Here is a 24,781-nt window from a genome sequence, read left to right on the forward strand (position 1 = left end):
TGAAAAGGGTGGTTGAAATCATAGACCATTCAAATCTTTAATTAAGATATTGTAGTAAACGTCATACGTTGTCTCTCTTGCTCTCCAATAATAATAGTACATTTCTCCAATGTCAAACATTGTGACTTATGGAATGTTAAACCCCAAGTAAGTTTCAATGCTAGTTGTTTCTATTATCTCATTGAATTCAAAGTGTCTAACAATATCGAATGATAGAAAATGGGATAATAAGAAAGTAGTCAATTACAAATAGTTTACAGTTTCAAGAAGCAAACATTTTTGGTAAGTGAACATTTGATTTAAGATGAAAATTCAAGTATTTTATTTATGGTTGAATTACTGTACCACAGAAATCAATGCACGTTGTCAATGACTTTTTTGTGCTTACAATGAAATCAATGCACGTTTTTAATGATTTTTTTGTGCTTACATTGAAATCAATGCACACTATTTTTCTAACTACTGAAAATAATGTACACCATACATCTAGTTACATCAAATCATAAATAAACATCTACATCGAAATCAATGCATCTAGTGCAAGAAATCAAATAGGATAAAAAATCTGCATATACATTGAAATCAATGCATCTAGTGCAAGTAATCAAATAGGATTAGAAATCAACGTCTACATTGAAATCAATGCATCTAGTGCAAGCAATCAAATAGGATTAGAAATCAACATCTATACTGAAATCAATGCATCTAGTGCAAACAACCAAATAGGATTAGAAACCAACAACTACACTGAAATCAATGCATCTAGTGCAATCAATCAAATATGACCAGGAATCAAAATCTACACTAAAATCAATGCATCTATTTCAGTGAAAAACAAAATATTCATGGCTTTCTAAATCCAATTTCTTTTACGGACAATTTTTTTTTGCGCGCGGCCCGACCCTTCGCTCTCAAGCTAGGGTTCTGAGATTTCTGCTGCGTCGCTCAGGCTGCTGCGCCCCTGCGCACAGCCTCGCCCCTCCCTCTGCAGTCAGATGGAGGCTCCTGAGAGCTCTGCCCCCCCTGCGGATCCGCCCCCCGAAGTCACAGCTTTCAGAAACTTGATTGCAAATGGGACAAATCGGACTCCTTCTGCGACTCAGCAGAAATTCATCAAAAGAATGGAATCGATACCCTCTGTTGCCCTGCCAGAGGAGGACACCTGCAAAGCGGCTCTGAACTTGGCAGAAAAAGGCCTCATAGGCCAGTTTACAGGCCTATGGCCCTCCCCCAAATCCGTGGAGGATTGGTCCCAAAGAAACTGGAAACCTCTGATAAAAAACGGAGTGAAGAGTTATTTTGTGGGCAAAGGGTATTTCGTTTTTGTATTTGAAAACATGGAAGACAAAAGTCTCATATTCAGAAACGGCCCCTACTTCATGGGGCCGCAGGGACTGTATTTAAATCAATGGAATCTAGACTTTGATCCCTCTCAAGACGTCCCATCTGCAGTGCCGGTGTGGGTAAGGCTCCCACATCTGCCCCTTCATTACTGGAACCAAAAATCGTTTCAGACTATTGGGAACGCATTAGGCAAATATATAGACCAGGCTGTAAGAAGAGACCAATATTCTTGTGCGCGTATTTGCGTCGAAGTGGACCTTGAAGAAGGATTGCCTGAAGCGATCAAGCTCACAGTGGCAGGATGGACTCACATCCAAGAACTCGACTATGAACAGCTCCCCTTTAAATGCAGACATTGTCACGGCTACAGTCACTTTGCCAAGCATTGTAAGAAGAAAACAGAGGATCAGGCTCAAAAACAGAATGGAGATCAATGGACCCTAGTCCAAAGAACAACCCAAGCAAAGAAAGACGCAGGAAAAAGCGCAGCAACAGGAGGTAGGAACAACAACACCCCAACTCAGGAAACAGGAGAAAATGCAAAAGGAACTGAGGAGGCGCAACCTGATCCATCGATCAAAGAACAGGAAAAAGAGAACTATGAGGAAACCCCTCTTGTAAGCATAGAGAGAGGGGGCGACATCCACACCGAAGCCACCCAAGGCAGCCCCTCAAGCCCCACTTATGCAGAAATCATAAAGAAAAAGTCAGCCGAAAGCTCTGAGTCCTCAGAGGAAGAACTCTTCGAGAGGCCATTAAAAAGACCCGGAAGGAAATCCCGCAAGGAAAAAAGAGAAGAAGAAGCAGAAAGGCACAAAACCCAAGGGAGCCAATCCACGATAGAAATGACAATCGGAAGAAGTAGCAGGCCCAGGTCATCCAAGGGCGGCTCCACCCCAATCATAGGTAAATAATGAAGCTAGTCTCTTGGAATTGCAGAGGACTGGGGAACCCCGCAAAAATAGAAGCAGTTAAGGACCTCTTAAAATCAGAACCCGCTGACATCCTCATGCTCCAAGAGACTAAGATAGCAGGACAAGCCCTGCTAGAAACCAGCAAATCAAAATGGAAGAAAAGTTTAGGCATAGCTGTCAGCGCTCGGGGCTCCTCGAGAGGTCTGGCAACTCTCTGGAACGAAGATCAATTTCAGCTGATCAACACTCACGAGACCCTGCATTGGATATACACAGAAATAACCCACATCTCAAGTAAGTTATCTATCTCTCTAGTCAATCTATATGTACCTGTCAATTACTCCGAAAAAAGAGACTGCTGGAAATCTCTGGCAGAATTTCTTGAGCAGGAAACCCCTAACAACATCATTCTCGCTGGAGATCTCAACATTGTTTTGAAAGCCAAAGAAAAAAGAGGAGGTACCAACTCCAAGGACCCTATGGTGGGTGTAGTGGAGGAGCTTGCTCAGCACTGGGATCTGCAAGATTTTAATCCAATCCAAGGCTTATTCACCTGGTCAAATAACAGAACTGGAACAGATCATATCTCTGCTCGACTTGACCGTTTTCTTGTGCAAACCCTCCTCATGAACAAGAAAATCATAACAACAAAAATTCTGCCCAAGTTGTCCTCGGATCACAAGCCAATACAGCTCTGTTTAGAAGACGAAGAGGATTTGGGTCCCATCCCATTTCGTTTTTCTCCTCAATGGATTGAAAGAGAAGGCTTTTTGGACACGGTGAAAGCAACCTGGAACATCTCCATTTCAGGTTCCCCAAGCTTCGTTTGGGAGCAAAAACTGAAACTCACCAAAAAAGCGTTGAAGGAGTGGATCAAGAAACCATCTCCCAACCCCACCTCTCTTAGAGTCGCAGCAGTCCAGGCTTTGCATTCCCTTCAAAATGACATGGAAAGAAAAAATATTAATGAAGACCTCTTGGATAAGGAAATAAAAGCGCAGAGAGCAGCCTACCATTCTTTTAGAAAAGAGGAAGAATATTGGAGATTAAAGTCTAGGAGCCTGTGGCTAAAAGGAGGGGACCGCAATACCTCTTTCTTCCACCGGTAGTACAGGGCTAGATTGTCAAGGAATCATATAGTAGAAATAAAGACTATGACGGGCCAAATCTGCAAGGGCAATCAACAAGTCAAAGAAGCAGCAGAATTACACTTTCAAAATCTCTACAGCTCGGATGTTCAAGGTGAAGAAACGATTGAAACAAAATTCCTCAATCACATCCCCTCCTTAATCTCTCCGGAGGACAACTCAGATCTATGCAAACCTGTTACAGAGGAAGAAATAATCAAAATTATCTGGTCCATGGACTCCGACAAGGCCCCCGGGCCGGACGGATTCACCATTCATTTCTACAAAGTATGCTGGGACATTATAAAAAATGATCTGCAAAAGATGATAAGGGGATTCATGACAAAAGCAAAAGTAGGTGGCAGCACTAACTCAACCTACTTAGCTCTGATTCCAAAAGACACTAATCTGGAAACTTTTGCTAGATTCAGGCCAATTTCGTTATGCAATGCCTCCTATAAGATCTTGGCAAAGTTGTTGGCCAACAGAATGAAGCCCTTGCTTCCTAGAATTATCTCCAACTCTCAAGGAGGTTTCGTGGAAGGTAGACACATTCTGGACAACGTCATTCAAGTGCAGGAGACCATACACTCAAGCAAGCAGAGAAAAGAGAAAGGTATGCTCATAAAGTTAGATATGGCGAATGCGTTCGACAGAGTCAATAGAACATTTCTCAGTAAGGTCTTGCTCTCCTTTGGCTTCTCCATTCAGTTTGTCAACCTTCTAAAAGCCTGCATGAATAACCCTTGGATAGCTCCTCTCATAAACGGCAGACCTGCTAACTTCTTTAAAGCCAAGAGAGGCATCAGGCAGGGATGCCCGCTCTCCCCCTATCTTTACATCATATTGGCTGAAGCATTAAGTCGAAAACTTGAAGCTGAAAGACTGTCAGGATCCATTCCGGGCCTCAAACCCTCCAACAGAGTAAGCCCCCTGAATCACGCATTATTCGCAGATGACTCGATTCTTCTGGGGGGCGCCTCAACCAGAATAGCAAAGGCCTTCGACACGGTCATTAGGAACTATTGCAAAGTCTCAGGAGCATTGGTAAATGAAAGCAAAAGCGAAGTCTACAGCTGGAATACAGATCAACAGGAGCTCAATAATATAGCTAATACTCTCGGATTCAAAGGGCATTCCCAATGGGAGAGAATCAGATATCTCGGGCTACCCATAATCTCAGGAGTGAATAAGAGAGCGCTTTGGAGCGACATAATCTGCAAATTTAAATCCAAGATTTCGAAATGGGGAGGATACTGGTTGACAAAAGGAGGTAAGGTCATTTTAATTAAATCTCAGCTCTCTTCCTTAATAATTTACCAAGCAGCCTTTCTGCTCGCTCCCAGAAATGTCATGGATCAAATCTCCTCTCTCCTTAGAAATTTCCTTTGGCAAGGAGGCAGGGGCAATGACAAGAAACATCATCTTGTAAACTGGGAAACAGTCAAGAAACCCATCGACGAAGGAGGATTGCAAATCCGAGATCCTTCTCTGGTCAATCTCGCCTTAGGCAGCAAAATCCTGTGGAAAATGATCAAAGAGCCAAGTCATCCTGTAAGTGTCATACTGCGATCGAAGTATACAAACAAAACTGATCTGAGAAACCTCCATCTGGGTTACACAGCTAACAGTACGCTGTTGTGGAAGCTCTGTTACAAAAGCAACAAAATCTTCAAACGAAATGTCTACAGAATTCCAGGGAATGGCAAGAAAACTCGTCTCTGGCAGGATCGGATAATGGGGCGAAATCCTCTAAGTGAAATTGAGGAAATCGCTGGCTTAAGGGACTGGTTAATTACAATTGGGAAGTCAAGTTTATTTGATATATCCGTTTGGGATCAGAGAGACGATCGGGCAGGTTGGGCAATCCCCGCTCCTCCAGCCCATCTGCAATAGCAATTGACCTTATTTCTGGAAATGATCGAAGATGCTGCACCGATACAACGATTAATGAAAGACCGGTGGGGCTGGGGCCAATCTGGAGAATACACAGCAACAGAAGGCTATAAAGCACTACAGACTTCGGGAAACAACAAGCATAGCCCTGCGTTCTGGAAAAACGTATGGGATCCCACAGCTCTCCCAAAAGTCAATTTCTTTTTCTGGACACTAATTCATAATAAGATTTTAATAGGAGACAATCTAGCAAAAAGAAACTTCGCTGGCCCTCACTGGTGCGCCCTTTGCAGAAGCAACGCCGAGACAGCTCAACACCTCTTCATCGACTGCCAGTTCGCAAAGGAAGTATGGGATTTTACGCTCCAAGATTTACTCATAAGCTCTCCTGCTCAGATATCAGTCCCAGACCTCTTCGCAGATTGGAGCCACCGCTACTCTCATCATATCCCTCAAAAATCGACTTGGTACAAAATCTGGAACGCTTTGCCCAAGTTTGTCTGTTGGAAGATCTGGTTGGCCCGTAATCAGAGGATCTTTAAAGAAATCTATCTCACTCCCTTACAGGTAGCAGCCAAGGCCAGATCCCTTCTTCTAGAAGCGGTGCAGCAACAGAACTATAAAGAGGATGCATCACTTCAGCAGACAGAGAAGCGGTGGCTTGGGAAGCTTGAAATGCAAAACATAAAAATCCTCTTTTCTCCTAAAACAGAACCCCCAACCTGGAAAAAGAGAGACATAGATGAAACATTCCAGATCTGGTGGCGAGCTCAAAATACACACACAATCTTCTTTGATGGGGCTTCTAAAGGAAACCCCGGCCCCTCGGGCGCCGGTGGGATCATCTACTCCCCTGAAGGGCTCTCCCGAGATTCTTTCTACTGGGGTCTTGGTTTGAAGACTAACAATCAAGCAGAGCTGCTCAGCCTTCTTAAAGCATGTCAAATTGCCAGAGAAAAAGGGATCAGAGATATTCAGATTTTTGGGGATTCGGAGATCCTCATAAAGAAGCTGAACGATGGAGAGCTATTCAGAAATGCAGGTCTTAATAGAACACTGGAAAGATTGAAAAGAGTGCTCTCATCCTTTGCATCTTACAAATTCTACCATATTCTCAGAACCTCAAACAGCGAAGCGGACTTGATGGCAAACAAAGGGAGCGCTCTGGACAGAGGGTGGTTGTTCATCAATGAGGACAGATTTGTAGAAACTCCTTACTAAAAGATTAGATAGATCAGCTGATTTAGAAGTACAAGCATGATGTAATCAGGGCTGCTTTGGCAAAGCCCCACTCTTTTTCCTCTATAAATAATAAAAAAAAAACATATCCGTTAAAGTTAAAAAAAAAAAAAATCCAATTTCTTTTACCTTTCTTAAAATCCTTACTTCCTCTTTCTATATAGTTAATAATGTTCAACATTATATAATACTATATATTATATGTATTTGTCTCTTGTGTGTCTCTTTCTTCTTCCCTCTTTTTGTCCCCTCCACATTTGTGTCAATATCCATCCTTCTCTCCCTCTCCCTCTCCTCCCCCCTCTCTCTCTGCTTTTGCCTCCCTCTCTCTATCTCTCTCTTCTTCCCTCTTTATATCCTTGTCATTTATATTTATATCTCTCTCCATCTCTCCATCTTTGTCTCTCTATCACACCCCCTCAAACACACATGCTCTCTCTCTCTCTCCCCATATATATCTATCTCTCACTCCCTCCCTCATTCTATATCTCTCTTCTTCCCTCTCTCCCCCTCCATCGATATTTCCATCGCCCTTCGTCTCTCTTTCTTTATATCTCTATCTACCCCCCCAAACACGCACACTCTCTCACGATAACTATCTATCTCTCGCTCTCTCTCCATATATATTTATCTCTCCCCCCCGCCCTACCCTCTCCCTATCTCTCTCTCTCTCTCCACCTTTCTCTCTTTATGTCTTTTTTCTTACCTCCCTCTCTCCCCCCCTCCAACCTAGTATCTCTCTCCCTCCCTCTCTCCTTATCACTCTCAAGTCATCTCTCTTTTACTTCCTTCTCTCCCTCCCCTCCTCTCTCTCTTCATTCCTCTATCTCCCTCTCTCTCACACATCCCTCTCTCTCTATCACTATTTATCTCCCTCTTTCCTTCTCCCCCCTCCATACATATGATTGAGAATTGCCACTCTCTGTAATTAATGATCAATGTAAGGTCTAAGCTATTTTACATTTTAATTTTTAATGTTGAAATGATTTATGGTTTTTGGGCATGTGGTATTGATTAACCATGGTATTGGCCCATGTTATTGTAACAAAACCTATTTACAAGTTAATAATATACTTGGTTAATAAGTTTATTGTAAGTATTAAGTGGCCACTATTAGTTTAGCATTGACCAATGCAAATTATAATATTTAACTATGAAAAATAAATATTTATTTTTCAATATTATTGAAAAAAGTAATTTTCAAACATTTGATTGGACCATAACTTGAAAGTCTTATTGCAGTCTTTGCACAATATAATGCCATGTGGATAATTACCTTACATATTCTATGCCAAAAATTATGGATATAGTTGCAATATTCATGCATGATTTTTAGATATTTTTTAGTGATTTTTTATTCTTAAGATTTGTAGGAAAGTTATAAAAAAAATCCTTGAAAATAGCTTATACTAAAGTAAATAACATATTTACCATCAATTAGTTCCCACCATAATTTAAGCAAGTATTTACATCTCTCTCTATCTCTCTCTCTCCAACTCTGACACTATCTTTCTTCATCTCTCCTTCTCTCTCCCCCTCTCTCCCCCCTCCATATCTATGTCTCCTCCTCTTTATTCCCCTTCTCTCTCTCCTCTCTCCTTCTCTTTGTATTCCCTCCTCCCCTCTCTCCCTCACTATCTCTCCATATCTCCCTTGTCACTTCCTCTCTCTATACCTCTATCTCTCTATTTTTATTTTTTTATTTTTATTTTTATTTTCTCTCTCTCTCTCCCCCCCTCCAACTCCATCTCTCTTTCCCTCCTTCTCTCATTCTCTCACTCCCCTCCTCTCTCTCTCTCTCTTCATTCCTATATCTTTCCCCCCCCTCTCCTTCTCTCCTCCCCTCTCACACCTCCCTCTCTCTCTGTCTACCCTACATCTCTATCACTATCTCTCTCCCTCTCTCCTTCTATCTCCCCCCCGCTCTCTCTCTGTTTCCCTCTCTCTCCCCCCTCCATCCATATGATTGAGAATAGTCACTCTCTGTAATCAATGATCAATGTAAGGCCTAATATATTTTACATTTTAATTACGCCGTAAGGCGTTTCGCTCTAAGATCAACTCCCCTCTCTGCCTATCTGTCATCTTGTAAGCCACAGGATTATATGTTAGACGATTGCAACAATTTCAACCGTTGATCGGGGTTGCCCAAACGGTTTGGGCGTTTCATCGAATAGTTTAACCGTTGATCGGGGTTGCCCAAACGGTTTGGGCGTTTCATCTAATAGTTTCATCCGGCAGCAGGGTTTGTACCTCAGATCAAACGCTTGCCCTCGCAGATCAACGCTTGCCCTCGCTCTGGATTTGGTTTCAGGCTCGCTGTTCTTGGCGGTCTTTGTATTTTTCCTCTGCGTCTTTACTCCACTGGAAGATTCGTTAGCTGCATCAGGGGAGACCAGCATTGCTGCTTCAAATCTCGCTGAGCAGCCGCTGTGTAACGTAACCTGTTCTTACAGTCATGAGCTTGACCAGCAATGCCCTTATCATGGTAGATGCTCTGGATACATACGGACAGAATATGGTCCTATGGAGGCCTCCAAAAACAGAGAGATCATCCAATTCCTCTAGTACTGCAGATTATTACCATCATTATAATCAAATTTGGGATGTATTAGAGGTTGATAAATTGGTTCCCGATGTGACTGTGTCCATGGATGAATCCTCTATGAGTATTCAACAGGCGGTGAACAGTGCACCGGATAAATCTGAGCGGAGATTTGTGATACATATAAAGGCTGGGGTGTATAAGGAGATTGTTAGGGTTCCTCCCAGTAAAACTAATCTTATGTTTGTGGGTGATGGCATGGGGAAGACTGTGATCACGGGGTCTATGCGTGTGCCATCCCTGCCTGGTGTTCCAAGTACATATGGCTCTGCAACTGTTGGTAATGCTCATCATTGTTCCTCTTCCTCTTCATATTAAGTTGGAATTTATTTCTTTGCCTGAGTTTGGTTTTGTTATTGTGTTTGATCATGGTGTGGTTCCTGGCAGATTTGAGATGCCTTGAATTGAAATTGGAAAATCTGCTCTTCCAACATGTTTTGATCATTACACATGGTTCTTGCGGACCACATCCCTCTGTGATTTTTCGGGTCAACCTTAGTCCATATTCTCTCCTCTCTCACCTTTTGTCACTAATTCACCCCAAGAGACATTAAAAGAGCTGTTAGGATCTTGAGCACCAGCAAAGAAGTAGATGAGTAAGGTCTGCAAGTTGAATTTGCATTGGCTTTCCCTCTTCATGGTCTCAAAATATCATCCACCCCATCTTCCAATTGAAGGATATTTCTGATAGAAATAATTACAGGAATATTATGATTGGGAGTGCCTTTGTCGAACTCTATGTTATGGGCGTGAACGTGTGGCTTTCTCAACATATAGAGAGGAACAAATTCAAAGCTATGGGGCAACCAAGTCTTAGAAGAGATTATGAAACTAGTGACCACATTTTTAGCCTGTGTGCTATTATCAAGGAAGCTGACGTCCCTCATCTAAAGTCCTGTTGCTTTGTGGATTTTCAGAAGGCTTTTGGACTCTGTTCCAAGGGAATTATCGTTCTGGAGACTACGTGAAATTGGCATCTTTGAGTGTCTCATAGTTGCTTTCATGAAATTCCATGGGATATACATTAATGGGTTAGAGCATAACCGAGCGAGTACTTCCACAAGGGAGAACTTATATAGTTTTTTAATGTTGTTTTGAATGAAAATACTAAGTTTTCATGGTTTCTTCATAAATAAGTGTAATTTGCACAAATTCATGATTACGTTTCTGTGTTATATGAAAGCTCAATCTATTCTATTTTGAATTTGGAATCAGGAGCCAAGTCGGCACTTCTAATACCAACTTCAATGGACATGCACAAACTATGAAAGTTGAAGAAAGCTATATAACTTCCGAGGTGGGTGTTCTTGTTTTTGTGATGCAGCAGAAAAGGAGCAGAAAAGGATCAATCCAGAAACCAAAAAGACTCAACAACACTGCAGAATACCAACTTCAATGGACATGCACAAACTATGAAAGTTGAAGAACGCTATATAACTTCCGAGGTGGGTGTTCTTGTTTCTGTGATGCAGCAGAAAAGGAGCAGAAAAGGATCAATCCAGAAACCAAAAAGACTCAACAACACTGCAGCTGCTTGTTCCCAAATAGGGGGCTTATCTCCAAATTTTGTTTTCCCTTTCATCCATTTCTCTTCTCTAATTGCAGGGGTGTCACTAAACTGAACAAGGTACTCAATTTATATCGTGTTAAGAGGAGCCATTCTTTATTTATTTGTGGGATCGAACATATGACCTTTCCCCAATAAATAACTTATCCTGCCTGGCTTATCAGTTATCAGTCATAGTTAAGACCGATTTTATGAGTTTATGAAACATCGTTCAGATGAATTTTTAGGAGTATTACATAATGTGCAAATTTTGCATTGCAGTCACACTTCGTGTTTTTTAATCTTTCCTGTGAATTGGATCTGAATCACATTGAAACAAGTACAATAGGGGTAGTATTTAAAACCAATAAGATTCACTCAAACAAAACTCAGAGAATATGTCAAGCATCAATAGTTCTAGTTTTCTTATCAAATTTCAAAATAGAACAAATTTTACCACAAGAGAGCTCATTCCAAATTGATATTCCAAATTGATATGGTTCAGAAAAGGGCACGCCATCCCATCCCTCATCCCATCCCTTCCCTTTCCATTTGAGCAAAACAAAGATATATTTTTATATCATCTGTGGCCATGCATTTTTTACCACAAGAAAGCTCATTCCAAATTGATATGGTTCAAAAAAGGGCACACCATCCCATTCCTTCCCTTTCCCTCCGAGCAAAACAAAGATATATTTTTATATCATCTGTGGCCTTGCATTTTCCAACAGCTTCTCTGATGCAAACAATACATAGAATATAACAGATGGACAGTTCTCATGCCTCTAATCTTAAGAAAAAATTTCTACCGTAACAAGTATCACTCTGTTCCAAGGGAATTATCGTTCTGGAGACTACGTGAAATTGGCATCTTTGAGTGTCTCATAGTTGCTTTCATGAAATTCCATGGGATATACATTAATGGGTTAGAGCATAACCGAGCGAGTACTTCCACAAGGGAGATGTTTACGTTTTACACCATGTTTTGTTTACCTTATTCTTATTTGCAGAGGATCTGATCCTTTTAGCCTCCTCCCCTAGGGACATTCAGAGATAGCTTGATGCCCCTGCCAATGTGATGGTCATAGAATGATGGTGGTGAACCTTAGTGAAACTGAGGTTGTGATTTAAATATCCAAGAGCACCCTAACAAACTTCCACTTCTTCTTCAAAGGAAGCGAGGTGGAGATTACCATTGCTTATACATCTATGGGATCTGATCCATAGCCCTTAGGTTTAGCTTAAGGCATGTCTTTCAACCCAAACTTAGAAAGGGTTATAGGTCTCTCTCCATGCTTGACCGACAATACTTCCATATGCATTTTCAGGACATCTCTTCTGAGATGCATTTTTTGACACAATTAACAGACCTATAGTACTATATGGTGTTGAAATCTTGGGGCCTACCTCGTTACCACCTGACTGCGCGCAGGCTGAGACAGTCCAATTCCTCATGCTACAGTGTATGATTTAGCATAAACAAACAGTTCCATAACCCATTGTACAAACAGTTTGGCATTCATCCCTTTTTCCTTGAGAGCATTTTTGGACTTGTCTTCTTTCTTCACGGGAAACTCCTATTTGGCCCTTTGCCTTTTTTAGATTGCCTCCACAGGCCCCTTTGTCTAGCGAATGTGCTGTTTTTTTAAAGGCGTCTTCAGTTCTTCAAAGAGTGCCTCCCTCCTTTTAGCTATTCTCTAGATGCCCTAGTGACATCCTAGCCCCTGAATGGAGATAAACATGGATATCAAAGAGGACGTCTATCTACAGTAAATTCAGGTCACTTGGATTGAATCCCACAACGGTTTCACAATCAAATGACCTTCTACTATGATCACTTATTGTACAAGTATGATCTAGGAAGCAATTCTCTTTGATACATTTGCAGATTTTTATGGGTCTTCTTGCAGAACCCAAAGGGCTTTAAACGCTTGTTCAATTCTGTGGCCAAGGAATCCACTACCATTGCTTCCAATTCCTTCTGCATGGACATAAAGTGTGCCCTTTCTGCCATGTTGCTAAGAACTACTGGATAAAAATGCCAAACCACAACACTGAGGGCCTGCATGCTGGTTAAACTTAAAAGCCTGAGGAAAGGTAGAGATTTGGCTGACAAGATTGCTAATTTATTTGTTTTCACAATTGCAGCTGTAAATGCTGATGGCTTCTTAGCACGGGATATAACATTCGAAAATGCAGCAGGGCCAGGTAGTCAACAAGCGGTAGCCCTAAGAGTAGATAGTGATCACTCTGCCTTCTACATAGGAAAGGTTATTTCATTAACATTTAAAGTAGTAGCACATGATATTAATCAAAATTCAACAATTGCATTCACACTTATATAGTTTTTTAATGTTGTTTTGAATGAAAATACTAAGTTTTCATGGTTTCTTCATAAATAAGTGTAATTTGCACAAATTCATGATTACGTTTCTGTGTTATATGAAAGCTCAATCTATTCTATTTTGAATTTGGAATCAGGAGCCAAGTCGGCACTTCTAATACCAACTTCAATGGACATGCACAAACTATGAAAGTTGAAGAAAGCTATATAACTTCCGAGGTGGGTGTTCTTGTTTTTGTGATGCAGCAGAAAAGGAGCAGAAAAGGATCAATCCAGAAACCAAAAAGACTCAACAACACTGCAGAATACCAACTTCAATGGACATGCACAAACTATGAAAGTTGAAGAAAGCTATATAACTTCCGAGGTGGGTGTTCTTGTTTCTGTGATGCAGCAGAAAAGGAGCAGAAAAGGATCAATCCAGAAACCAAAAAGACTCAACAACACTGCAGCTGCTTGTTCCCAAATAGGGGGCTTATCTCCAAATTTTGTGTTCCCTTTCATCCATTTCTCTTCTCTAATTGCAGGGGTGTCACTAAACTGAACAAGGTACTCAATTTATATCGTGTTAAGAGGAGCCATTCTTTATTTATTTGTGGGATCGAACATATGACCTTTCCCCAATAAATAACTTATCCTGCCTGGCTTATCAGTTATCAGTCATAGTTAAGACCGATTTTATGAGTTTATGAAACATAGTTCAGATGAATTTTTAGGAGTATTACATAATGTGCAAATTTTGCATTGCAGTCACACTTCGTGTTTTTAAATCTTTCCTGTGAATTGGATCTGAATTACATTGAAACAAGTACAACAGGGGTAGTATTTAAAACCAATAAGATTCACTCAAACAAAACTCAGAGAATATGTCAAGCATCAATAGTTCTAGTTTTCTTATCAAATTTCAAAATAGAACAAATTTTACCACAAGAGAGCTCATTCCAAATTGATATGGTTCAGAAAAGGGCACGCCATCCCATCCCTCATCCCATCCCTTCCCTTTCCATTTGAGCAAAACAAAGATATATTTTTATATCATCTGTGACCATGCATTTTTTACCACAAGAAAGCTCATTCCAAATTGATATGGTTCAAAAAAGGGCAAACCATCCCATTCCTTCCCTTTCCCTCCGAGCAAAACAAAGATATATTTTTATATCATCTGTGGCCTTGCATTTTCCAACAGCTTCTCTGATGCAAACAATACATAGAATATAACAGATGGACAGTTCTCATGCCTCTAATCTTAAGAAAAAATTTCTACCGTAACAAGTATCACTCTGTTCCAAGGGAATTATCGTTCTGGAGACTACGTGAAATTGGCATGTTTGAGTGTCTCATAGTTGCTTTCATGAAATTCCATGGGATATACATTAATGGGTTAGAGCATAACAGAGCGAGTACTTCCACAAGGGAGATGTTTACGTTTTACACCATGTTTTGTTTACCTTATTCTTATTTGCAGAGGATCTGATCCTTTTAGCCTCCTCCCCTAGGGACATTCAGAGATAGCTTGATGCCCCTGCCAATGTGATGGTCATAGAATGATGGTGGTGAACCTTAGTGAAACTGAGGTTGTGATTTAAATATCCAAGAGCACCCTAACAAACTTCCACTTCTTCTTCAAAGGAAGCGAGGTGGAGATTACCATTGCTTATACATCTATGGGATCTGATCCATAGCCCTTAGGTTTAGCTTAAGGCATGTCTTTCAACCCAAACTTAGAAAGGGTTATAGGTCTCTCTCCATGCTTGACCGACAATACTTCCATATGCATTTTCAGGACATCTCTTCTGAGATGCATTTTTTGACACAATTAACAGACCTATAGTACTATATGGTGTTGAAATCTTGGGGCCTACCTCGTTACCACCTGACTGCGCGCAGGCTGAGACAGTCCAATTCCTCATGCTACAGTGTATGATTTAGCATAAACAAACAGTTCCATAACCCATTGTACAAACAGTTTGGCATTCATCCCTTTTTCCTTGAGAGCATTTTTGGACTTGTCTTCTTTCTTCACGGGAAATTCCTATCTGGCCCTTTGCCTTTTTTAGATTGCCTCCACAGGCCCCTTTGTCTAGCGAATGTGCTGTTTTTTTAAAGGCGTCTTCAGTTCTTCAAAGAGTGCCTCCCTCCTTTTAGCTATTCTCTAGATGCCCTAGTGACATCCTAGCCCCTGAATGGAGATAAACATGGATATCAAAGAGGACGTCTATCTACAGTAAATTCAGGTTACTTGGATTGAATCCCACAACGCTTTCACAATCAAATGACCTTCTACTATGATCACTTATTGTACAAGTATGATCTAGGAAGCAATTCTCTTTGATACATTTGCAGATTTTTATGGGTCTTCTTGCAGAACCCAAAGGGCTTTAAACGCTTGTTCAATTCTGTGGCCAAGGAATCCACTACCATTGCTTCCAATTCCTTCTGCATGGACATAAAGTGTGCCCTTTCTGCCATGTTGCTAAGAACTACTGGATAAAAATGCCAAACCACAACACTGAGGGCCTGCATGCTGGTTAAACTTAAAAGCCTGAGGAAAGGTAGAGATTTGGCTGACAAGACTTCTTTGGAGACAATCAATTGTGAAAATGACCATCCAATTAATGAGAGAGAAATTTTCTACTTGAGTTCAACCCAGATTAATTCCCTTGCAAAGGAATGCTGATCTAGAAAGCATCAACAAAATACAAATGAGAGGAGAAGGAAACAATCAAAATCCAGCAGTGCTTGGAATGCAATCCGTCATTTGCAAGGGAAGCAATAATGCTTTTCTTCAGATTGTAGGTTGCTGAAAAGAAGAGAGCAATAACATTTATTTTTGCAGATTCTGCACTTCTTTCATCCTATTAAAGCAGCAAAAAAATTAATTATCGTTTTACATTTTAAGAATAAGATATTTGGAACCCTTTCATATGATAGGTGTAATGTCTTTCAACATGCATTGGGGTTTGTAAGTTTGAGAAATTTCAATGGGCATATGCTAAAATCGGATCCTCTGTTTATTCTGATAACTAGATAAATATGTGTATGCTATTTCTAAACAAAGACGGAATTTAATACTTACAATTACCATCGTTCTTTGGTTTTGAACTCTTATCAAAGGAAAATTCAATCAATCCATATTCCTCGATCCCACTAAATCTTGTTTTAGATGTTGAGGATTGCTAATTTATTTGTTTTCACAATTGCAGCTGTAAATGCTGATGGCTTCTTAGCACGGGATATAACATTCGAAAATGCAGCAGGGCCAGGTAGTCAACAAGCGGTAGCCCTAAGAGTAGATAGTGATCACTCTGCCTTCTACATAGGAAAGGTTATTTCATTAACATTTAAAGTAGTAGCACATGATATTAATCAAAATTCAACAATTGCATTCACACTTATATAGTTTTTTAATGTTGTTTTGAATGAAAATACTAAGTTTTCATGGTTTCTTCATAAATAAGTGTAATTTGCACAAATTCATGATTACGTTTCTGTGTTATATGAAAGCTCAATCTATTCTATTTTGAATTTGGAATCAGGAGCCAAGTCGGCACTTCTAATACCAACTTCAATGGACATGCACAAACTATGAAAGTTGAAGAAAGCTATATAACTTCCGAGGTGGGTGTTCTTGTTTTTGTGATGCAGCAGAAAAGGAGCAGAAAAGGATCAATCCAGAAACCAAAAAGACTCAACAACACTGCAGAATACCAACTTCAATGGACATGCACAAACTATGAAAGTTGAAGAAAGCTATATAACTTCCGAGGTGGGTGTTCTTGTTTCTGTGATGCAGCAGAAAAGGAGCAGAAAAGGATCAATCCAGAAACCAAAAAGACTCAACAACACTGCAGCTGCTTGTTCCCAAATAGGGGGCTTATCTCCAAATTTTGTTTTCCCTTTCATCCATTTCTCTTCTCTAATTGCAGGGGTGTCACTAAACTGAACAAGGTACTCAATTTATATCGTGTTAAGAGGAGCCATTCTTTATTTATTTGTGGGATCGAACATATGACCTTTCCCCAATAAATAACTTATCCTGCCTGGCTTATCAGTTATCAGTCAGAGTTAAGACCGATTTTATGAGTTTATGAAACATCGTTCAGATGAATTTTTAGGAGTATTACATAATGTGCAAATTTTGCATTGCAGTCACACTTCGTGTTTTTTAATCTTTCCTGTGAATTGGATCTGAATCACATTGAAACAAGTACAACAGGGGTAGTATTTAAAACCAATAAGATTCACTCAAACAAAACTCAGAGAATATGTCAAGCATCAATAGTTCTAGTTTTCTTATCAAATTTCAAAATAGAACAAATTTTACCACAAGAGAGCTCATTCCAAATTGATATGGTTCAGAAAAGGGCACGCCATCCCATCCCTCATCCCATCCCTTCCCTTTCCATTTGAGCAAAACAAAGATATATTTTTATATCATCTGTGGCCATGCATTTTTTACCACAAGAAAGCTCATTCCAAATTGATATGGTTCAAAAAAGGGCACACCATCCCATTCCTTCCCTTTCCCTCCGAGCAAAACAAAGATATGTTTTTATATCATCTGTGGCCTTGCATTTTCCAACAGCTTCTCTGATGCAAACAATACATAGAATATAACAGATGGACAGTTCTCATGCCTCTAATCTTAAGAAAAAATTTCTACCGTAACAAGTATCACTCCATGAATATGGTGGAGAAGCAATTAATTTTTTCATTTGTTCACCCATCAAAATCAGTTTGTAATGACATTCCACGTTGCAGAATGCTTTGTCACCTCTGCATTAATCAGCAAACAGAGAATGAGATTAGCTCTTGAGAATTGGAAATTATAATCAATTCAAGGTGAATTTCAAAGATTAAAGAAAATTCTAACACAAAAACCATGTTGTGATCATTATAACAAACCTATACATGTAGATGTCCTTCCAATGGTTCAATTGTCGGTTGCAAAGAAAGCATGCTCTGAGAAAATGGGCAACTTGAAACACTTCAACATTTGAATTGTTGAATTGCTTTGAGATGGGGTGGCTAACATCCCATACTCCATGTTCATGTTGTTTCCAAACAGGGCATTGCACAGTTTCACACTTGATAACCGTCAAGAGCCATCGGTAAGAGTAATCCCTGACTGTGCATTTAAGAAAAGTGTAGAACATTATACCTGTGGGTTAAACCGAGTTCAGGCAGGCCAGACCCTTGCTTACCCGGGAAAGATCACAAACCATATTCTTGTAAATAGCAAGTTTAAGGGAACCAAATCCATGGTGGTTGTCAAGATAACTAACATAGAATAACAACATAGCAAGAAAATCGTCATTCACTACACACTGAATTTAAAATAAATCCTTATGGTCACGGTATGGGTATAAGTAGAACTAAGGAGAACTAAGTTCCATTACATACAGAAATCACGGTATGGATATAAGTAGAAGGAGAACTAAGTTCCATTACATACATAAAATTGAAAGACATTCTGAAAATATAGAATAACAACATAACAAGAAAATTCGTCATTCATTACACACTGAATTTAAAATAAATCCTTATAGTCATGGTATGGGTATAAGCAGAAGAAGAACTAAGTTCCATTACATCCAGAAAATTGAAAAACAATATGAAAATATCAATCGCATTGTCTAAACTAAAAAAGCTAGGAAACTGTAGTAATCATTCTCCTTGACTAGACTATTAAGAAGAAATTAGAGCAGTTAAAACTACCTAAACGTCGTTGAAGTAGCCATAGCTAAATCTGAAACCCTCCTCCGAGAAACTCTTCCGTAGAAATTAAATAGGGTCCATGCATTAATAACAAAAAAATAAATAAGCCGCAGACTTGGTGGAACATTTGTCAACCTGGAAAAAGAAAGGAAGCACTTGGTTATTTAGGGGAAGATAATTTCAAACCACCTTCGAACTGTGATTGAGAACCATTCACTCACTTGTGAACAAGAAAACAAGACGGGTCTCATAAGACCTAGATAACTCATAGCAAAAAGGGGAGAAGAACCACTTTCAACCAAGAGAGCAATCGCAAGAGGAAGATGAGATGATGAACCCTCGTGGAGTCAATTACCCGCCAGACGAGGATTATTGCAGAGACAAGAAATGAGCAAGGTTTCCGCTCCTGTAAGCCAAGGGAGAGGTCGAGGATTGGTATCCTCACTCCAGAAGCTGGGTAATGGATCGTTCTTTGCTTCAGAAGGTGTCGCATTAGCTGAACCTTAGCTAGACTTTTCCCTGCTTTCAGGGCGGACAACATGTCAGGCATATATCCTGCCTCCTTCATCCGCTTAGACAAGTGATCCAGCATTGCATAAATTCTCTCTGACTGTGGGTGTGATCTATCTCCTACAATAAATTTGTGCACCACATTCTTGATTTCAATCCAACTACATCCAGGATTCTTCTTTACCTCCCTATCTTTCATCATTCTTCTCACCTTTGCAACATCATCCCACTTGCCTGCAGCAGCATAAATATTTGACAGCAAGACATAGGCAGCTGCATTTTGAGGTTCCAAATCAAAAAGGTGTTCTGCTGCACGTCTGCCTATATCAAGGTTTCCATGGACTCTGCAAGCACCAAGCAAGGCCTTCCACAGAATAGCATCAGGCTCATAAGGGATGGAGTTGATAAGGTCCTCTGCTTCATCCAAGTGCCCTGAACGACCAAGAATATCTACCATGCAGACATAGTGCTCCACTCTTGGTCTAATACCATGATGCTGACTCATGGATAAGAAATAGTGCCAGCCTTTGTCCACTAGGCCTGTATGACTACATGTAGCCAGAACACCAAGAAATGTAACGTGATTTGGAGTCAAGCCTGCTTGTTGCATTTCTTCAAAGAGTAGTAATGCCTCCCTGCCATGTCCATGCTGAGCATATGCTGATATAATTGTGTTCCATAAGACCGTGTCAGGTTTGTAAATTTTATCAAATGATAGCCGTGCATCATCTAGGTTCCCACATTTAGCATACATATCAACTATGGCACTTCTCACAAAAACATCTGACTCGAATCCCACTTTGATTATTTGAGCATGAACCTGTTTGCCCTGTTCCAGGGTTGCTAGGCCAGCACATGAACTTAACACAACCAATTAACCAATTCTTTGTTCCTATGTAGCATCCTTGCTTTGACATAAGTTGGACAGAGATGAGGACTTACACCGACATTCCATATTCAACAGCTCTACTTAGACATTGACATAACTCATATAGACATCTCTATTATTGGGACTCAGCAACAGACAAACTCTGCTGTCAACTCAGCAGCTTATGAAATGGCCAGAGTCTTCTTAAAAATTTCAATATTTCTACAGTTGAGGATTGTAGCAAAGCTCAGGGATCAAACTTAACTCCATGCTTATAAGGCATCCGCGTTCTCACAGTTACTTGCAGCTCATTCTCAGTTTTAATGGGAAGGTGATATATGGTGTATTATTGTTGTAGTGGCAGGGGATGGATTTTAATTGTTGGTTGGACCAAAAGAAATTGATGCAAATCAATATTAACTAGTTATTGATAATTTTGCCCACCGAGTTCCCTGAGGTCGAGTATAATGCTTTCCTTGCTTATCAAAGAGTATTGATTCTTTTCAATAGGAGTAGCATGTGAGTATCAGTTTTATAAAGAAGATTCTTTTTATTATTAATAAAAATATAGATAGTTAGTTTCATTTTAAAGGGTTATAAATATGAGTTATAAATACAAGACTTAAAAGGTTGTAAATATTTCAAGGGTTGTAAATATGAGTTATTAATTGTTTTTACTCAAAACATGATAAATAGCAATTTAGCAATTTCTTTTTAGTTGAGTGACTCAAATTCATGTTTCTTTAGGTTGACGGTAAACCCACTAAAGTGGAAAAAATTGTGATTCCAATAATTAGAGGAATTGTCATCATGGGGTGATAAGAAATTTAATATTCCAAGAAGAGGAGGTAGTAGTAGATTCTAAATAAATTAGCAATGCAATAACATAAATGTTTGCAACAAATTTAAAGAGATCCACCTTGTTGAATAATGCACACACTACATGGATAATGGATTTCCGCACTTTATGCCTTACGGCGTTTTCTTTGCAACATCTGGTGCAAATGCTAGTTTCTTATTGTGAAATAATTTATGGTTTTGGGCATTTGGTATTAATAAGCCATGGTATTGTAACAAAACCTATTTACAAGTTAATAATATACATGGTTAATAAGTTTATTTTAAGTATTAAGTGATCACTATTAGTTTAGTATTGACCAATGCAAATTATGATATTTAACTGTGAAAAATAAATATTTATTTTTCAATATTATTGAAAAAACTAATTTGCAAACATTTAATTGGAATGATAACTTGAAGGCCTTATTGTAGTCTTTGCACAATATAATTCCATGTGGATGATTACCTTACATATTCTATACCATAATTTATGGATATGGTTGCAATATTCATGCACGATTTTTAGATATTTGTGTAGAGATTTTCTATTCTTAAGTTTTGTAGGAAAACCATTAAAATAAAATAATAAATAAAAAATCATTGAAAATAGCTTATACTAAAGTAAATAACATATTTATCGTCAATTAGTTCCCAATATAATTTAAGCAAGTATTTTTCACAAAACTGGATAGGAATAAGATGTAAATAAATATTCTTAAGAGGAGTTACTTCCCACCATTATTTATGTTTTCCTTAGCACTTATGTAGGATTACAATTGTAAAAGTGTAGACTTAATAATGGTTACTACCCACCAAAATTTATGCAAGTTATTCTCCTAAGCAATCAATTTACTTATCCACTTCACATTTCAATTTATTAGTTCCTACAAAAGAAAGACTCTAGGATGATTTGTCTATTGACCACTATTAATTTAGTATTGACCAATGTAAGTTATAATTATATATGCATATAACAAATTGAATTTTATTATATTTATTATTTTTAACTTTTTATTATTAATTGAGCCGAGATTTAAATATTTACACTCATTTACGGGCACTACAACATCTCCCCCATACTATTCTCTATATTACTTTTAACCTTTTATTATTTTTTAATTGAGCCGACATATAAATGTTAAATGTTAATCATTTATGCCTACACATCCCCCTTATATTGGGTTGTAGTGCGCCTATCAGCACAATTAATGGATTATAATTTTCTGGGGGAGTTCATTTAGCAAGTCTATGAAAATGTAAAATAAATATGAGTACAAATTTTCGTATTCAAATCCCCCGAATGTTAATTCATGGCCTTGTGTTGGGGGCAGTGAGGAACAGGGGTTATAGTGGTAGCAGTCAAAATTGACCCCATGTTGCATGAGTATGAGATTGACCTAGTTGTTGATTCTCCAAAAAAGAATGTCAATAAATATAAATAAATAAAAATTAATAGAATTATAAAGTTGAAGAGTAAATATTCTCAAGTCATATCATTTCATGAAAGAGGAGTTATACATATTCAATTTTTTTAAAAAACTTATTTTTAATTATTTAATGTATGAAATGAGACTTCATCTTGAATATTTCCCCTTGGAAATCACTATGTATGATATCGAGTATATGTTATTAGCCTTCACTCATTCCTCTATTTACATGGACACAAACAAAGAAGTAGAAATGATCTCCAAAGAAACATTAGAGCTGCAAGAGGGCATTTGAGAAAGCCTTGAATCCACTTAAGGAGAATCTTGTTCTTATTTTCGTGAACCTTGGTTTTAATTTATTCACCTTCTTAGATACTATGGAACAATGATCCTTGAAATTGGATTTTTCTTAATATTTTTGAGGAGATGGTATATATATTTGTTAGTATTGTTGGAGTTAAAAAAAATTGGAAGTTTCTATGTATAGAATACATAATTGTGCTAGAAGCAATAAAAAGGTTTGAAACAATATGTGGATGAGCAAGTTTTATCCTTACTGGTATATATTGAAACAATGCAAGAATATGTTAAAGAATGTCTAGGTATTTTTGTATTTGGCCTCATGAGGCAGTGTGGCATACTTCCCTTCCCCTCCCCCCCTCCCAGTGCAGAAAATGACTTGGAAACTTGCACTCTTGTCCAAATATTTGATACATCCCATGATAATTTGGAAATGGAGGAGTTAGTTGACCCCTTATTTTATGAAGAATAACATAGCGGGTCCACTAATGAAGATGACCTTTACGGAATCCTAGTTTTCCAAACCCTTGTTTCCCATCCACATGAAGTGGTGAATCATTACCCATTTCAAATTTTTTAACTTTATGGTGCATCCTTAAACAACTTTGAAATATTGGACTTTGAAGAGGAACCAATAGAATTTCCTTCATGCCATAAAGAAGGAAGCGGTATTAATGAATTTGTTAGCATTAGAAGACACGACTAGGATATAAAATGTTTTCACTTTGAAAGGGATCCCATTTATGATGATGACTATGATGGTGAAGATGGTATTGATAAAGCTTAGACAAAGTGAAGAGCTAACTTACATATTTTTTGTGAAAGATTCACTAGTCCAAGCCTTTAAGAGCATGAAGTAAACTTTCCCCCTCTTTTGGAAAAGGTTATTTGTGCAAAATTTGTTATAGATGTTGACTGTCAGTTACCTTTTGTTTTAGAGATTGTGTCTTTGACTTGTAATTTCTCTCACATTTTACCTTTGATTAAGAATGGTATGGGAGGTTAACCATTTCCATGTGGAACCCAACGAGAGCCACTTTCACAACCATTTCTCCCCAATGATTTTATAGTTAATTCAATGGGTAACATCTGTTATAATGAAGAGTATATATCTTTATTAACTACTGAATAGATGGCATTTATGGAAGAAATACTCAACCTTGGAAAACATTAGGCCTTGTGTTTCATGAGTGGGACCCTATTATGGTTTTAATACTATGAGTGCTAGAAGTTCCATCTTATGACCATTTTATTTATAGTGTATTCATGCTTTGGTTAATAACCAACACAAGGGAAAGCCATAAGTTGATGATTACCTCATTAGTTTCTTGCACTAGATCTATGACTTCACTAAGTAGCTTTAGTCACTAGTGAGTAGTAGGATTTATAAATGAATAAACTCTATTGAGTTGTAATTTAGAATGTTTGATTTATTTTCTTACATTTTCTTGCTCATATGTGTGTTTCCTTTCATGTATTTCTTGATTAGTTTTTTGATCCATCTTTGGTTTTCCTAGAACCAATTTATTTGTAGTGTGATATGCTTTAGACTTAGAGAAAATTTGATTTTCTATAAAGTAGGGTTTATTTCTCTCGGGGTGGTAGATTCACCCTTGATTATGCTTTCCTCTAGTAGGATGATGTGTATATCATAGGTATTGAAGAGATTATAGAGTTCTCATACCATCTTACATAGAGTGCAGGTTCCAAAGTAGGAGCCAAATGTTATCCCCCAAAGGGAAACTATTTTAGAGGCACCCTCACAAGGGTGTTATATTGTTGATTTACATGAGCTTTCTTGCTCATACTTTCCATACTCAAGTAGCTTACTTATTTTATCCTTTACACATATGATTCTGCTAGCTTAGTTGTGGCACATCAGATGCTCCCCTATTATCTTTTAAGTGTCAGTTTCATATTTAATGTCTCATGCAATTATTTTACCCTAAAAATTACTTTACCTAGTAATTAATTTTTTCCATAATAAATAAAATTTGAAAACTACAAATAAAAAATTCTATGGCCTTAAAAAATAGCAACATGTAGTGACCCATCATTAATATAGAGAGCACGAGAATATTAGCATGCATACGATGCACGCAT

General features: G+C 38.6%; 2 protein-coding genes and 2 long non-coding RNA genes across 4 annotated transcripts; 3 read left to right on the forward strand and 1 right to left on the reverse strand.

Moving 5' to 3' along the window:
* The first annotated feature begins 995 nt into the window (after positions 1-995).
* LOC149225954 (uncharacterized) lies at positions 996-3,367 on the forward strand. Its single transcript, XM_089380053.1, has 2 exons — positions 996-2,155; positions 2,284-3,367. Exons 1-2 carry the CDS (start codon positions 996-998, stop codon positions 3,365-3,367), a joined length of 2,244 nt encoding a protein of 747 aa, XP_089236179.1.
* Positions 3,368-12,785: 9,418 nt separating this feature from the next.
* On the forward strand, positions 12,786-13,449 carry LOC149225955 (uncharacterized). The gene is made up of 2 exons (XR_016247705.1): positions 12,786-12,879; positions 13,153-13,449. It is a non-coding gene; the product is annotated as an uncharacterized LOC149225955 (long non-coding RNA).
* Positions 13,450-15,282: 1,833 nt separating this feature from the next.
* On the forward strand, positions 15,283-17,006 carry LOC149225956 (uncharacterized). The gene is made up of 2 exons (XR_016247706.1): positions 15,283-16,278; positions 16,552-17,006. It is a non-coding gene; the product is annotated as an uncharacterized LOC149225956 (long non-coding RNA).
* Positions 17,007-18,528: 1,522 nt separating this feature from the next.
* Positions 18,529-20,154, reverse strand: LOC149225957 (pentatricopeptide repeat-containing protein At4g02750-like). Its single transcript, XM_089375181.1, has 2 exons — positions 19,089-20,154; positions 18,529-18,868 (listed from the first exon to the last, which is right to left on the reverse strand). The coding sequence occupies exons 1-2, from the start codon at positions 19,995-19,997 to the stop codon at positions 18,818-18,820; spliced, it is 960 nt and encodes a 319-aa protein (XP_089231307.1). The 5' UTR covers positions 19,998-20,154; the 3' UTR covers positions 18,529-18,817.
* Between the last annotated feature and the right edge of the window lie 4,627 nt (positions 20,155-24,781).

Source organism: Pinus tabuliformis, chromosome J (assembly GCF_031772625.1).
Source record: "Pinus tabuliformis cultivar Carrire ecotype Pingquan chromosome J, CPIR1, whole genome shotgun sequence".
NCBI lineage: Eukaryota > Viridiplantae > Streptophyta > Pinopsida > Pinales > Pinaceae > Pinus > Pinus tabuliformis.